This window comes from Bidens hawaiensis, unplaced genomic scaffold (assembly GCF_021521415.1).
Source record: "Bidens hawaiensis isolate Kalapana, Puna unplaced genomic scaffold, B.hawaiensis_p1.1 tig00021511_1, whole genome shotgun sequence".
NCBI classification, from domain to species: Eukaryota; Viridiplantae; Streptophyta; class Magnoliopsida; order Asterales; family Asteraceae; genus Bidens; species Bidens hawaiensis.
In genome coordinates, this window is record NW_027493345.1 from 321,028 (window position 1) to 337,657 (window position 16,630).

Below are 16,630 nucleotides of genomic sequence, written 5' to 3' on the forward strand. Positions count from 1 at the left end.
GTTCACTCCAAATTAGCATCACCATCACCATCTATCATCACCTCCATGCCGCGATAATCCTTTATTCCAACGAGCGATTGTTGCTTGAAAGAAGAAAAAACAAACTAATAAACCTCCAGATCTGGTTAAGAACAAGGCACCGTAAACCAAATCCACGGTCAGATCTGAGCCTTTGTTATGGGCTTACGGTGTGAAACGATTGATGAGCCATGGAGAATAACACTTCAAGTGAGAGTAGCCGCTATTCCGATGACTAAACAGCATTTTCCGATCACTTACGTTTTTCCGTGCACTTTTCCGATCAAAGAAAAGCGTGAACCATGAAGCTTCTAGAGCAATCAACACTTGACTTGTGAAAAGACCCACACACATTTCAATACGTCAAGATTATCTTTTTCTTTCAGATCACACTATTCAAGAAAGTCCAAATTTTAATAATCGTCTACGGACTAACAAATTTATGGCCTTTACTATATTTTTTTAAATTGTTATATTTTAGTTATAACAACCATTTCTATCGGTTGGAATCGGGGTATGATTTTAAAAAGTTTTCAATTTAGTGTGTTTCTGTTAGAGTTAATATTAATTATGTTTTAATTATTGGTGTGTTTTTGTTTTTGGTGTTCTTATTGTTCTTGATGTTGTGTTCTAAATATGGATTAATATTTGGTGATGTGTTTTAAAACACATTGTAATATAGATTACGATGTGTTTTTGGTGTTGTAATTTAACTTTGTTTCCATATATAATATAACACACTGGACGAATATGCCCTTAGAGTGTTATAAAACAAGAATTAAAAAAAAACACACCGCCTAAAAAACACACTTTCCATCTAGACCATCAGATCATCAAATCTAACGTACCAGATTACTTCTTACACTTTTTAGACACACTCTACTTCTTATTATAACTTCACCCTATATATATATATATATATATATTTATATATATAGAAACAGGATCAAATACATTTTATTCTTAATATGAAAACAGTGAGTACCAATTTGCTGTTATTATTAAGTTTATTTTTATAAGTATTTGCTAATTTATATTTTGTTGTTATTATTAGATTTCTTCTTTTGCTGATATGAGTATTTGTTGGTATTTGCTATTATTATTTTGTTCTTGATTTTGCTTCTTTTGTTGTAATTTTTAGGTTTTTTTCTTTGTTATTATAAATAATTGTTTGTGTAGATTGATATTGTTTCTTACGTTCTCATTTTTTTATAAATTTGTATTATTTCCTACGTTCTCATGTTAAGACTAAAATGCACATGAATCTTCCCCTATATATATATATATGATGCTGAGAATCAAATTTCCAATAGATGAGCCGTTTGAAGGTATATTTTTGCACTTGCGTTATTATTATTATTATTATTTATTAATTTCATTTTATTTTTTGAAAAAATCATCTTCTAATATAAATAAAATCAGTTTATGTACACATAGTATAGATATAAACATAGATCTAATCATTTTTCCATATAAAGTATATACTTATTTGCTTTATTTACAACTTTATTATTTGGAAAATCTCGTGTGTTACATGGGCTCTAAATCTAGTAATCTTATATGCCAATATGCACCCAGTGGCCCTAGTGGAGGATGCGAGGCACCCGACATGCACGGGCTCGGGTGATGGGCGCAATGTGGCTCACTTTGCACTTCGCAAGCCGCTTAAGAGCCGTCTTGGTATTTTTGGGAAATTGAAGGATCAAAAACGAAAATTTTGGATATCTTTACCCATCGCGATACACGATGGAAGTCTCACCAAACCCCAGAAAGAGTGATGTCGCGTTACGCGACGAGACTGAAAGGGGTGAATGGCATCTCCCACTTCTCACACCAAACACACATTTTACACACGCATTTAACCTCGAGAAGCGTGCCGAGTCTCGTAGTACGTGCCAAGCTCTGAAGTTCTAACAATTTAAGCCCTAATATGCGAGTATAATAGAAGTGCTGCACATTCAAGCTTAGGCATTTAACTCCAAATACCCGTGTGAGGTAGGGGTTCCGCTTAAATATTTTTTTTTATTATTATTGTAATGGTTTATACCATAGTCGAGGCTATAGCCCAAACCTTGATCACATTTATGCATAATATAACTTTTTATAAGCAGAGGTTATAGTTAAAATATTGATTCTTCATGACTAAGAAACGTACATTTTTACATACAAGCGGTATGGTCAAAATATTTCTTGATGATTAAGAAATATAGTATTTAAATATAAAGGTTATAGTTAAATTAATGTTTCTTTTGAAGAAGAAATTCAGTATAGATGTTTCTTCATGAAGAAGAAATGTAGCCTATAATTGGTAAATAAACAAAGTTATTAAAGATCCAAATGTTTTATATTTTCAAGGTTTAAATCTATACAAAGCAGACTAAAGGTCTGAAGCTAGAACGTTGATCTAGATATTTATGAAAGGGTTATTCTCGTACTATAGGTCCGGGGGTTAATCAGAAGCAGAAATCAGTAACAGAAACTTATCATAAACAGAAAGGTGAATACGCCCTAAACTTTTACAAACTCTTTAAGAGTCAGAATGTTTGCATAGGATCTATGAATCCTTAAAACTTTGTGTTATAATAATAAGAAACGGACACTCTAATTAAAAGTATACATGTGTCTGGATCCACTAATACATGGTGACTCAGAGTCCCTAAGGCTATGCATATCATCAAACATGCATCTGTAAGTCTACGAGACTGTTCAGAGAAATGAAATTATGTATATAATTAATTGTACATGTACTTAGGGTAATTTTATCCTCACGTCATGCGTGAGCCAGTAGGGGGCGAGGTGGTGTTCACGGGCCTCAAACGAGTGAGGTGGCAACCACGTCGGACCAGTGGGTATACCCCCACTGGTGTATACCAGTGAGCCTAATCGGAGAGAGAACAATGTGAAAATGTATTAATATTGTTGTCAATGCTTTAATGCGAATCATCATTTATATAGACTAGTTAAGTATCACCATTTTTTATTAACCAACCAAGTAACTAACTAACTAACTCTACGTGACTAACTTTATATTATGTGTTGGGTTGGATTCAAATAAAAAGGTTGATTTTCCTAGGAAAGCTAGGAAGGAAGGCATTTTGGTAAACTACTTTATCTCAAAACTCACTTAATTTAACCCCAAAACCCACTTAATTTAATCACAAAACATACTTACATCTTCACTCATCTCCTACAACCACCACCACTCCACCGCCCACTAGCACCACAACCGTCACCCACCGCCACCACCTCACCGAAAAGTCGTCGAAATTTTCGCAGGAAAAGTCGTCGGAACTTTTTTGGCCAGAAAGTCGCCGGAAATTTTTGTTGGAGTGTCACCTAAAAATAGTTCTCGCCTGGAAAAACACAATGGAAAAACATTATGAAAAAACATAATGTAAAAAAACATAATGAAAAACACAATTGTAAACACAATTTTGTAAAACACAATTTTAGAAAACCCACTAATTTTTTTTATTTTATATAGTATTATGGTACTCATATAAAAGATAAAAAAACACTCATTATTATAGTGATTTTATTATTTTTATTTAAACTTCGTACAAAAAAGTTATGAACGTTTTAAAAGTATGGGGTGGAGTTGACTTGTGTCTTACATGTGAAGAGATATATCAATAAATGTGTCATCCCTTTTATGTCATTCCTTTTAGAGCATTCTCAATCCGTTCTCTAAAATTATGTGAGGGAGATTTGTAAATTATATGGTATGGTTATGAGTGGTTGTGAGTAGTGGAGAGGGAAAATTTATATGGGAAAGTTAAATTTGACGTTTTACTGTAGATGCTGCTAATTGTTTAATATTTTCTTAAAATAGTTGTTAGTGAAAGAGAGAGAAACATATGATTATAAAGGTATAAAAATATTATTTAATTAAACATGAGAGAGAAAATACAGTGTTTTTTAGTGTAAGTATATGATATATATGGATATAGGGTAGGAAACGGGCTGAGAATGCTCTTATCTAACATTAACTAATCTTAACTATCAATTTCCAATATCAACAGACTAGATTACTTCTTATCTTTCCTATAAAAATCATACTTTCTATTATAAACTACTAGCCCTTAGGTGTTGTAACATGTATAGTTTTAACTTATTTTCTTTAAAAAGTTGTATTTGCGATCCGTATTATCAACATAATCAGTAGATTTTTATTTTAATAGCTAAATGTTGCATTCCTAGGATTGAATTCCTGATCTCCTATTTTATATTTTTTACACCATCACCATCTTACCACCCACCAAAATGAGAATGACACATAATCAATAGATGCTGTTTCTTGTTACAAATTGGCAATATATAAAATAGATGAATCCAACAAAAATGTGAATATAGTCCCAAACTACACGTATATCATATGTGTATGTGTAAACGATACTGAACCTCAAAGTCATCAAGAAAACACCACATATTCAAGATTTCCAGCCATGTCTTCCCTCAATGCGAGTGACATCAACCGCATATTCAAGAAACTTGACCGAAACAATGATGATTCAGTGAGTGTTGATGACCTACAATGGCTTCTTGAGTCCAAGAAGTTCGGTTCTAGTCCGTCCAGATGAACATGAGTGCATTGCTGGGAAAAAGAACATTAACTTTGCTGAGTTTGTATACTTGGGCAACAGTGTATTCCCCACAAGAGGCAGGTGACACAGAGAATGATTTGTTAATTAAAGTCTTTTGAGTTGCTTGATAACAACCTTGATTGCTTCATTTCGTGTGACGAGTTGCGTAATGCATTGTCAGTTTTCGGATTAATGGACAAGCACGATGGATTGGACGTCGATAGGATGATCAAAGCCTTTGATGTGATCTCCAATGGGTTGTTGGATTCCATGAGTTCAAGAAAATGATGATGTAAAAGTATGTATATTATAATTGGGGAAATACCATAAAAAATCAATCAACTTCTTGTTTTTTCTCACAAAAGTCCCTCTACTTTTTTTTTGCATGAGAAAGTCCCTTTACTTAATGTTTTTGAACAAAAATATGAGATGACCTATGATAGTAGGGATGGAAATGGTTCGGGTTTGGGACGGGTTTAGGTATTCCCAAACCCATACCCGGTTATAAAAGTCCATCCCAAACCCGTCAGGTTTTAATCGGGTAATTACCCGTCGGGTTTCGGGTTTTCCCATCGGGTTTCGGGTTTCATATCGGGTTTTGACAAAATAACTGTCGGGTATACCCGGCTCAAAACCCATCGGGTTTCTACCCGAGTTTTGACAAAATATAACTAATCGATTACAATGATTGTTACCATATAGGTAAAATATCTCAAATAATTGACATAAACATGTTTCGACAAATAATATATTTGGAATATAGTATATATATAATATAATCAGCTATATCGGGTACATCGGGTAAATGGGTATATGTTATTGGGTAATCGGGTATATTAGAAATCCCAAACCTGCGAAAAATTTCAAAACTAGTACCAAACCCTAACGGGTCGGGTATTACCCATCCCGTTAATGTCGGGTTTCGGGTTTTCCCATCGGGTTTGGGTTTCATTGCCATCCCTATATGATAGCCTGTTTAGTGGACCCATTACCACTCATTTATTATATAATATATAAACTAAAATAGATTTATAATTTTATTGTCATCATCCATTATACTCGGGTAACCTGCAGCACCGTGACCACCATATCCGGTCACCACTAAATCTTCATGTGCCCTCAAATATATTATTGTTAATCACTTTCCATTTTCTTCACATTACATGCCACAATATCCGGCCACCCTTACTTCCCTAGAGACGGATATGGGGAGTTGGTGGCGTGTAGTGATGGATGTGAGGTTTTGGAGTTGAGATTGTGATTATTGGGGTTTTGAAATTTAGGGGTTTGTGATTTGCTGTTTAACAGTTATAGGATTTTCGATTGATATTGATCCACTGGAATCGATTATAAGTTTTGGATCATTCGAATTCCAAGTAAAGGGAGATTTGGTTGAGAGGACTGGTTTGCAATCTTAGAGCATTTGGGATCTCTCTTAAAAGGTTTTAGTAGCTTCTCGATGTCTAGGTTTAAATTCTATAATCAAGAAAGAGAAGAATAATAAAAATTAAATATATTTGAGGGCTCAGGGCACAGAGATTGAGTGGTGACCGGATATGGTGGTCACGGTGCTGCAGGTTGCCGGAGTATAATGGATTATGACAATAAAATTATAAATCTATTTTAGTTTATACATTATATAATAAATGAGTGGTAATGGGTCCACTAAACAGGCTATCATAGGTCATCTCATATTTTTGTTAAAAAACATCAAATAGAGGGACTTTATCTTATAAAAAAAAGTAGAGAGACTTTTGTGAAAAAAAACAAAAAGTTGTTTGGTGTTTTGTGACATTTCCCCATTATAATTGTATGTGTGGCAAATAATGAGGTTGTGTTTAATACGTTTATTTATTTATGCATGTAAATAATTAGTACCAAGCTGTTTAAATTCAATATTAATAACACCTTTCTTAAAATTGAAAACAACTGATACATAACGACACAAGAAATGGCAATAAAAAATGTCACAACTACTGAATCTCTTATTATTAATCTCAAACTATGAATGATTAACCCCAAAAACATACAAGAATGAAGAAAACGAACAATGTGGAACGAGCAAACAACAAGACTTCGATCCCTAACACAATGATTTACAAACAATGGAATATGTTGAGAATCACAAAACCAGCATCAATCATCAAGGTGTCGAAACACTAACAACAGATGAAAATGAAGACCGAGAGTTTCAGGAAATGAGAGAAGATGAAGTCAGAGATCTTTTGACGTACAACCTATGCATCTTCCTCTCTTTTCTTTTCATGCACCGTATCATAATAATCTAACCAATAGAACTAATTAGATTAGAATGCCAAGCCACAATGAGTCCAAGTCCAGCCCAACAGCAAAATCACCACCTTCCAAGCCATCACCCACTTTCGCATGCATTAGCCTAACACTCCTTTAAGTCCCAGTTTTAAGTTTTAACCCAGCATATGCTTGCCAAGATAGATTTCGGCACAATTCAGCATACAAAATAGAAACACATATTAGAACTAATATTACTATTATTATTAGCAACTTAAAATTTGGATACCAACAATTAGAACTAATAGCCTCATTAATGTTTTTCAATATCATTTGCTATTGAATTGAAATATTTGTATATTTCAACATCAAAACTAAGTATATAGCTTATAAAGCACTTCAAGATTTATGATACTGTTATTTGAGAAAAGTTTTCACGTCTTTCACTCAGTTTCCTTGTTAGAGCATTCACATCCCTTTCATCAAATTCTACCCTATAAATTCTATAATTTAACTTAAAAATCATAATTTTCAAATTTTATCTCTCATTTAAAAAAGAAAAAAAACTTCATATCCTATTTTCTATCTTTATCTTACTCAAAAACACTTAGTTTATTATTTTTCTTAGTTTTATACACTCATATAAATTTGATGGAGGATGAATAGTAGCTTTTCATATATGAAAAGCTACTATATCAACCTTTTATATCTTGTTCATGCCTAGTTTGATGGATGGGTTGTGATTTGTGAATACTAATTTTTTTGAACGACCAAATGTTGCACAATAACCACCTTACCACCCCCAACTGGGAATGACGGTTGTGAATGCTCTTAGTTTTGCATCTTCCGCTCATTTCCGTGTTAATTCTGTTTTTGATATTTTTTCAAGATTTATAAACCACGGGACCAGAGGCAGTGGCGAAGCTTAGGAACATACAGAGGGGGCCAAAGTCACAAACGGTACCTAGAGGAAAAATTATAAAGCGGCCCGACGACCTTCAAGATCTTTGAATTCATTGATTATTGATTCCGAATCAAATGTTTCAGCAATTTTAGTTGAAGCCTTTTGACGTTTATTCGCTTGCCCTCATCCAATTTTTTGAAGAGAGAATTGATAATTTTAGTTGTCTCCTTTCCCATTATATACATGATAAAAATGAAACAATTAATACTATTTAGTTAAACTACAATTTTACTTTCAGGTTTCACCATTAACCATACAATACCATTTCTTCCTAATTCCCTAATTTCAAGTCAATTCAACACCCTAATTTCAACTCAATTCAATCCTAATTCCCTAATTTTAACCAATCTGACATTAGTTTCAACCAAATTCGGCCCTAATTTTAAACCAAATAAAGTATTACCGGTTACATTGAAGTGCTGGTGGTCCATGGTCGGCCTCACGATGAACGGGCTGCCGCGCTGGTGGCAGTCGACCAGTGCTGGTCTGGTCTGTGAAATGAAGATGAAAGAAATTCGAGGGGGCCGGGCTCAATACGTATAAAAAATTTCGAACGAATATCGAAAAATTTACGCTATTGACCAAAAAAACAGGGGGCCAATGAAGCTGCGCCCCTAACTAGAGGTACACAAACCGGGTATTTTCAGGAACCTGAACCGGGTAGATGGTCAACAGAAGTTAAAACCAAGTCGGGTAGGAACCGGTTCTGGGTATAGTTGGGTATTTGATCGGGTTTTCCTGGTTTTTTCTGGGTTTCTTGTAGGGTAGGGTCGAGTTTTGATCGGGTATGGCTCCGTGGAGAAATCCTATACCAGGTCGTACCCGCAAGTCGGGTACGGATAGGAACCGGTTCCGGATATTTGTGCACCTCTACACACGACCATAAGTTTGGAATTGCAGCTGGAACTTGGAAGCCTAGAATAATCAAAATTGCAGCTCAAACTAATAAAACTATGCAGCCCAAAATTCATCAAAACTTGCAGCCCAAATTTATTAAACTGGTATAGCCCAAATCCACAATATCAAATCCAAAATTCAAACTCTTGCCAACTTGAACGTGCCTAAGAGTTTTAGTTCAAAGTTTAAACGAGAACACCTTGTCTTTAGTTGTGGAAGGATCTGTGATCGATACAATACACCAGCCACATATTTGCTTTTTTCATAGTTTAAATGTCTGGTCCAAATATAATTATATTTAAATTTGTTTCATCTCATTTTTTATTATGGATTTTTAGAAAGACACTATTAAATTGTTAATCTTTAATTTACTAGTTTACGTTTTAAATGATTCACAAATTTGTAAATTCTAAGGTGTAATTTTAAATTTTGATTCATGAATTAAAAATAAGTTGGTTAACTTATTAACAAACTTTAAAGAATCTATAAATTAAAAATGAGAAAAATGTATAACTTATTCAAACAAACGAATAAATATAAAAAGTAAAGTTTTATAAAATAAATAAGTTGGTTAATTAATTAATAAAACTTTTATTAAATCTATAGTATAAAGTACATAAAAGAAAGGAAATAAAAGAATCTTACCATTTATAGCCTCAGGATTAAAACCGTTAACAAAATTAATTAAAATTAAACATCAGTGGCTTAGTCGTTCAATTATTTTATTTTTGGATGACTAGAAAACACAAAACACATAAACCACGATAGCAATTTACTCTTAAACTTTTATTTGATTAATTTAGAGATTACTTGACAGAATATTAACTAAGTTTTGAAATTGTTCTAATCAGATCATAATAAAATATTTTGTTTCAATCAGGTTAATAAAGTTTCCTTTTAGTTCTAATCCTAAATATTTTACCTGTATATTAGGATTATCTAGGTTTTTATTTTATTTTTAAATAGTTTGACATTGCATAATATTTTTTTTAAAAATTAAAAAAAATATAGTAAAAGTTGAGAAAAATAGTTTTTTAATTGTGAAAAATTGCAAACATAAAATAAAATTGCGAAAAATTAAAATATAATCAATATGTTCCTATTTTTTAATTTTTTTTTGTGTATCGAAGCAATTAATAATTCTACTATTAAATATTTTAATATCATCTAACTATCTTATTGAAATTTTTCTAAAAAATGATGGTTTCTTATAAAAAACCGTAACTTAAATTTTTCTAATTTTTTTGCCATATTTCGTAATTTAAAAACTATTTTTCTCAATTTCTACTATTTTTTTTAATTTTTAAAAATTAAAAAAATATTTGGTAATACCAAACTTTTTAAAGAGAAAAAAAAAACTAGATAACATGCTATCCAAATAATATATCTAAGATTGAAACAAAAATAAAACTTTAATTACCCTATCAAAACAAAATATTTATTAGTAATCTAATTGAAACAATTTAAAGTTAGTAATAACCTATACAAGTGAAAGTTGAAACTCTATATTCTTTGTTAAATGAACTTGCTTTCAAAAATAGTGAATCTTTATCATTGGATTTAGCACTAGGCAAAGTATTTGAACTAAATCAAAAGGACTGATCTCTCTCTCTCACACACTTGCCAGTAGCTTTTGGTCTGATACATGAAGTGTGGGGCTTTTAACTTCACCTCACCACGAGCCTATACAATCTTGCTACTTGGAATATGTCCTTTTCCATTAAGTCAATATTCTTTCTTATTAACCCTAAGATAACCTTTTTTAAGCCTCAAGATGCTGCTTATCAGCGCATGATTAGGTTTCACTTAAATCTTTGGAATCATCCTCAAACCTACATCAAGACCTCACCTTGAAGATCTTTCTACAAGTTTTCTTGTTTCAAATCAGCACACACAGTTACTGTTCTGCTTTAGATTTATGAATCTTGATATCTTTTTCCTTACCTTCTAGCTAAAATCTTTCGTTATCTAAACACTATATCCCCATCTGGGTACCTACAAACTTTTTATTTTTTTATTTTTAAACCTTATCTACTTGTTGTTCAACTTTGAGAGCATAATCATGATGAACCCAACAAGGGTTTTTGAAGTTTGTGTGTTAGTAATGTTGATTCCCTTCCTGAGTTGGGTGGAACCAGTGAGTGGAATTGGGGCTAATTGGGGAACACAGTCTTCTCACCCACTGCCTCCTGAAACAGTAGTCAAGATGCTGTTGGATAATGGGATCCAGAAAGTGAAGCTTTTTGATGCAGATTATGGTGCTCTAAGAGCTCTGAGTAACTCCAAAATTGAAGTCATGGTTGGTATACCTAATGACATGCTTGCTACTATGGCTACTAGCATGAAGGCTGCTGATAAATGGGTTTCAAAAAATGTTTCAACCCATCTTTCTAATGGTGTTGATATCAGGTCAGTAGTTCATTGATCTAAACTTTTAGTTTGTTTTATGTCAATAATGGTGCTTCTTTTACATTTTGGTACCTTTTGAGCTATGATTCTTGACTTGTGTTGTGTTGTGTAATTGGTTGTTCTTTTATTGGCAATTTTTTGTTTTTGTTTTTGGTTTATAGTTTTATTTAGTGTTAATATCATATTATCATGAAAAAACCAACATTTTTTGCTCAGTTTGCACAAATGGTTTGGATGCAAGAACTTGTGAAAATGTTTTAAAAATGACTGTTTTGCCCCTTAAACAGGTCAATATGTGATGAAATGATGTATAGTGACATGGTCACATGGGTATTTTTTTAATTACACAACATGGTATGAATTTGCATTTAAATTGGTCAAATCGATGAAATTGTGTTTCACGTCGTCACCAAACGCCAACAAAAAGTTACCTACTTGGCCTCTGCGTTGATACTGATTGCTCTGTTTATCGTTGTTTCCACGAATAAATTCATTTTAAACAAGTTGAAGAAGACTTTTATTATACCATAATTTGATTGTGGTATTTTCTTTTTTCTATATAAAATAAGTAATTATTTTGGTTTTTATGGTAGTATGAAATTATTACGCTTTACTAATCTTTTAAAAGAAGAAAAGAAGATCTTGTGTCATTATCATCCATTTGCTATATAAATCATGAGTTTTATGGCCTTTAGAATTATGAAAGGTGGAACCTTTAAGCTGTTAAAGAGGTTCTATTTAACCCAGCTTTTGAACCGTTACAGATACGTGGCAGTCGGGAACGAGCCGTTCTTGGCAACATATAACGGTTCTTTTTTAGGAACCACTTACCCGGCCCTCCAAAACATCCAAGCGGCTCTGGTAAAAGCAGGCCTTGGGGGCAAAGTTAAAGTCACCGTGCCCCAAAACGCAGATGTGTACTCTAGCTTGACCGAAGGCCCGTCCAGTGGTGATTTCCGGGCTGACATCCATGACTACATGTTCAAAATCACCAAATTCTTGAACGACAATGGGTCTCCATTCACAGTCAACATCTACCCGTTCATAAGTCTTTATATTGACTCTAATTTCCCGGTTGAATACGCTTTCTTTGATGGTAAAGCAACTCCCGTGAACGATGGTGGGACAACATACACGAACATGTTTGATGCCAACTATGATACCCTTGTGTGGGCCCTACAAAAAAATGGGTTTCCTAATATGGCAATCATAGTGGGAGAGATCGGGTGGCCTAGTGACGGGGACCGCAATGCTAACAATGAGTATGCTCAACGGTTCATGCAAGGGTTCATGAGTCATATAGCAGGCGGGAAAGGGACCCCGATGAGACAAGCGCCCGTTGAGGCTTATTTATTTAGTTTGATTGATGAAGATCAAAAAAGCATACAACCTGGGAACTTTGAAAGGCATTGGGGAGTGTTCTATTATGACGGGCAACCGAAGTACTCATTGAACCTTGGAACAACCACCACCGGGGCCCTCGTCCCGGCTCGGAATGTGAGGTATCTGCAAAGGAAGTGGTGTGTTCTTAAGGATTCGGTTAAGATGGACGACCCGTCAATAGCTCAGTCGGTTAGTTACGCGTGTGCACTCGGGGATTGCACGAGTCTTGGATATGGAACTTCTTGTGGTGATTTGGATGCTAGAATGAATATTTCGTATGCGTTTAATAGTTATTACCAGATAAATAATCAGTATGATGAGGCTTGTAGGTTCCCTAATGTTTCCACCGTCACGAAAGATGACCCGTCAACTGGGACCTGCAGGTTTGGGATCATGATTGAGCCGTATTATGGTGGTGCTGACAGACAGCTCAGTTCGGGTGGATTTCTTGCAGTACTGGGATTTTTATTGCTTATGGTTTTGTAAATGACTCGTGTTGTTCTATGTATCAAACCGGTAATCTTTCGGTGAAGAGCTTTGTTCTGATTGAGATTTTGAGCTCTTCTGTTTTGTATGCAACTATTTTCATTTTATTTAGTTTTTAGACTGTTTTTATGTTAAATTTGTGATTTTGGTCAATGAGCAATCTGTCCCCTTTTCAGTTTTTGATCTGGCACAGTCCTTTGAAGTATTACCAACTTTTCAATAACAATAAATCTATGCAGTCGATAACGCTGATATATCACCAATATATCGGTTATCGGTCCCTTGACGATATATAAATCACAATATCAGTTCAGAATATCGATACCGATAATATCAACGATATTGACCGATATTGGAGTAATATTTGACTGATATATCACTGATATTTCCGATATCAATGTTTTAAGTCTTAATTATTAACTTTTAGTGTTCAATGTTATTGTTTTAAGTATTAATCAATTCTTACTTGCTACAATTGTTATTGTTTTGCAATTTGTAAAAGGTTAATGGTAGGAGACTATACTGAATTATTAGTGTTAAATTGCTATATATATGAAGTTTATATGATATTAAAATTACCGATATACCACCGATATCTCACTGCGATAACTGATATCCGATATTTTTCCGCATTAACTGCTTAGCAATAAATGACTACTCAGTGAAACTGATATTATTCATATAAAACCTTTAGTTTTCAGTAAGTGCCAATGATTTGGGCTTTGAAGCGGCAACAATTTTCATTCTATAACATGTGATGGATTCTAATCACTACCACTGTGAATAAATGGATGCCTACTAACTTGTATTAGTAACTGTATTCCTTATGGTGAAATGGGCTCAGAAGCAGTATCAGAAATGGGCTCAGAAACAGTATCAGCTAGTTCCCGGGCCATGGTTTCGTGCGGGAAGAACATAACACAGAAACCCGAAAGAATTATAACAGCCTCAAACAGAACGATTGCAGCTGCTTGATGACACTCATCCACCAGATAAACGGCCACAAGAGGGCAAATCATTCCTCCTATTCTACCCACGGAGCTTGCGATTCCGACACCTGTAGCCCTCACAGCTGTTGGATATATCTATAAGAACAAGGACCCATGTTAGAATTAGGTGGGGCAGTTTCCAACATGATCCAAACATGACACAAAAATGATTTGGTTTAGGTGGTCGCTTGTTCAATAACGGGTCGTGTTCAAGTTGACCAGTTTAATTAAATGGGTCATGTTTGGGTTGACTTATTTAGCGTGTTTATCTAAATGGGTCAACCCGCCAACCCATTTGCGACACATTTTCAATCTGATTACAACCCACCAACACATCAACTCATCTGACCTGTATAGACAAGTGGGTTAAACGGGTGTCGAGAGAGGGTTAACTTGTTTAATAAACGGGTCATGTTGGGGTTGACCTATTTAGCACATTAATAACTATATAGGTCGACCCGCCAACCAGTTTACAACCCACGTAACATGTTTTTAACCTGATAAGAACCCCCCCCCCCCAACCTGTCAACTCGTTTGACTCATTTAGGATAAGTGAGCTAAAGGGGTCATGCTCTTGTTCCACAATTCAACCAGCAAACCCGACATCATGGTGGGTGGATTGGGTACTGGGTCAAAGCAGTTCATATGCAGTTGATCCACAAACAACTAATTCTTTATCTGTTATTATAGGTTATTGATGTGCTAAACATGTACCTCGGGGGCATATATATTGGCAACTGTGAACGTTCCAATGATGAACATACGCGATCCAAATAACGAAACCAGTGTGAAAATCTCTGATTGAAGTGAAATCAATGGTAGAAGAAATACGAAACCTATAAAAAACATAAGTTCCATTGAATGCTTGCGACCGATCCTGTCCACTGTAAATGCTGCAAAAACTAGACCTGGAAGCTCTGGAAAAGATAACATTCAAAAGGGCACATATGTCATTTTGATAACTAAAAAGCCATATAGATGTGGAATACATATAAGACTACATATTTTAATTGTTTTATACCTGCCAAACTGGTGATGAATACATCTCTATATGTAGAATCATCAGAACCGTTAGCTGTGAGTATAGTAAACGAGCTACATTGGCTTTCGCCATTGCTCAGTTGTGATGTCAGCAATATGATTCCATAATATGAAAATGAATTCCCAAAGAATACAATCCATAACAAAAATGTGGTTCTACTCAAATTTGATGAAAATAACATCCATAAGCTCGAGAACCTTGTTTTAGAAGCGATCTTATTATTTCTTTTTGGAGAAAGCAGATGGGTATCTTGACTATCTTCCAGTGTTTCAAGATCTTCATCTGACGATGTAATTTGATCAGAAAGAAGGATCCCTGGAGGAAGTTGACTTTTGTTGACCACCGATGCTCGTTTCAGTATCTCATAAGCTTCCTTTGTTCGGCCTTTCAAACATAGAAACCTTGGAGATTCAGGCACAAGTTCATAAAACACGAGAGCAGCCACAGCAGGAATAGAAGATATTGCTAGCAACCACCTCCAATCGAAACGAGGCATGATGATCTAAACAAGTAAATAAAAGTATACGCATTATATAACATAATTTTTGACAGCATTAATGATAAGTCTCATCTATATATACCCAAGCAAGAGAGGCTTCTACAATTGTTCCTACTGTCCAAAAAGTCGCAAAAATAACCATCCAAATGCCTCTGTTTGGAGCAGGAACAAATTCCAAAAACCAAGAATTATAAGTGGGCCCGCCACCTAGCCCGATACCTCCTATGCACCGAAGAATGACCAATGAAATATAGTTTGGAGACAACGAACTTAAAACCGAAGCTCCACTAGTCACAATAGCAATACTCAGGAGACCTTTTCTAGTGAATCAAAATACATGTAACCAGTTGTTATTAACTCATTATAATTGAATATTACAAATGTTTTCACTTATTACCTTCTTCCAAAGTTATCTGAGATGAATCCCCATGAATATGCACCAATAAGCATGCCAGCAAAAACCACAGTTGTTATAAGGCTCTCTTCTGTAGACGATAAATTCCACTCGGATCGAACCGACGGTCCAATAAAAGAAAGATTCATCACCTCCATTGCTTCAGCAATGGACCCGAGACCCGCATAGACAATCAACCATCCTTGAAACTTCCCAAATCCAACGGATACAAGTGCTTCATCTAACGTATACGTACTTGTCTGGTCTGTCATCTGCACGGTTCAATCTGAAAGAGGTAAATGTAAGAGTTGAAGACAACACTTATAAAGGAAAAGTGTTACAGAATCTGATCAATCCACCAGGGATATCGTAACCGTACCGGGGATACCCACTTTTCTCAAATTCGGTATCCCTACCTTCTTTTCTTGTTTTTGTGTAGAAATTGATACGGTTTTGAGGATATTTTGTATGTTTTGGTTTTGGTTTTGGTTTTGGTATTATGGTGAGTACGAGTGAATTTTAATTAATTAGGAAAAACAAAACAAAATCCAAAGCGGGTACCGGCACCGAACCAATACATTTCCCATACCGATCTCATCCCTACTGAATCCGCAATATCTGGTGTTGAATACACGAAAAGATGGGCCCAAATATACCGACACAGTTTGATAAGCAGATCATCATTATAATCACACACCAAAAAATACACAAACACA

General features: G+C 34.7%; 2 protein-coding genes across 2 annotated transcripts; one reads left to right on the forward strand and one right to left on the reverse strand.

The window, feature by feature from the left end:
* The first annotated feature begins 10,735 nt into the window (after window positions 1-10,735).
* On the forward strand, window positions 10,736-13,101 carry LOC143563743 (glucan endo-1,3-beta-glucosidase 6-like). Its single transcript, XM_077051219.1, has 2 exons — window positions 10,736-11,121; window positions 11,886-13,101. The coding sequence occupies exons 1-2, from the start codon at window positions 10,775-10,777 to the stop codon at window positions 12,988-12,990; spliced, it is 1,452 nt and encodes a 483-aa protein (XP_076907334.1). The 5' UTR covers window positions 10,736-10,774; the 3' UTR covers window positions 12,991-13,101.
* Window positions 13,102-13,186: 85 nt separating this feature from the next.
* On the reverse strand, window positions 13,187-16,191 carry LOC143563744 (organic cation/carnitine transporter 7-like). Its single transcript, XM_077051220.1, has 6 exons — window positions 15,918-16,191; window positions 15,603-15,840; window positions 15,001-15,523; window positions 14,694-14,896; window positions 13,646-14,075; window positions 13,187-13,221 (listed from the first exon to the last, which is right to left on the reverse strand). The coding sequence occupies exons 1-5, from the start codon at window positions 16,184-16,186 to the stop codon at window positions 13,815-13,817; spliced, it is 1,494 nt and encodes a 497-aa protein (XP_076907335.1). The 5' UTR covers window positions 16,187-16,191; the 3' UTR covers window positions 13,187-13,221; window positions 13,646-13,814.
* Between the last annotated feature and the right edge of the window lie 439 nt (window positions 16,192-16,630).

Coding starts and splice junctions, on each gene's coding strand:
- LOC143563743 (XM_077051219.1), top strand. CDS start 10,775: ATGATGAACCCAACAAGGGTTTTTGAAGTTTGTGTGTTAGTAATGTTG. Junction 11,122..11,885: donor TCTAATGGTGTTGATATCAG/GTCAGTAGTTCA, acceptor GAACCGTTACAG/ATACGTGGCAGTCGGGAACG.
- LOC143563744 (XM_077051220.1), bottom strand. CDS start 16,186: ATGACAGACCAGACAAGTACGTATACGTTAGATGAAGCACTTGTATCC. Junction 15,841..15,917: donor TCAGATAACTTTGGAAGAAG/GTAATAAGTGAA, acceptor TTGATTCACTAG/AAAAGGTCTCCTGAGTATTG. Junction 14,897..15,000: donor ATTCATCACCAGTTTGGCAG/GTATAAAACAAT, acceptor TATCTTTTCCAG/AGCTTCCAGGTCTAGTTTTT.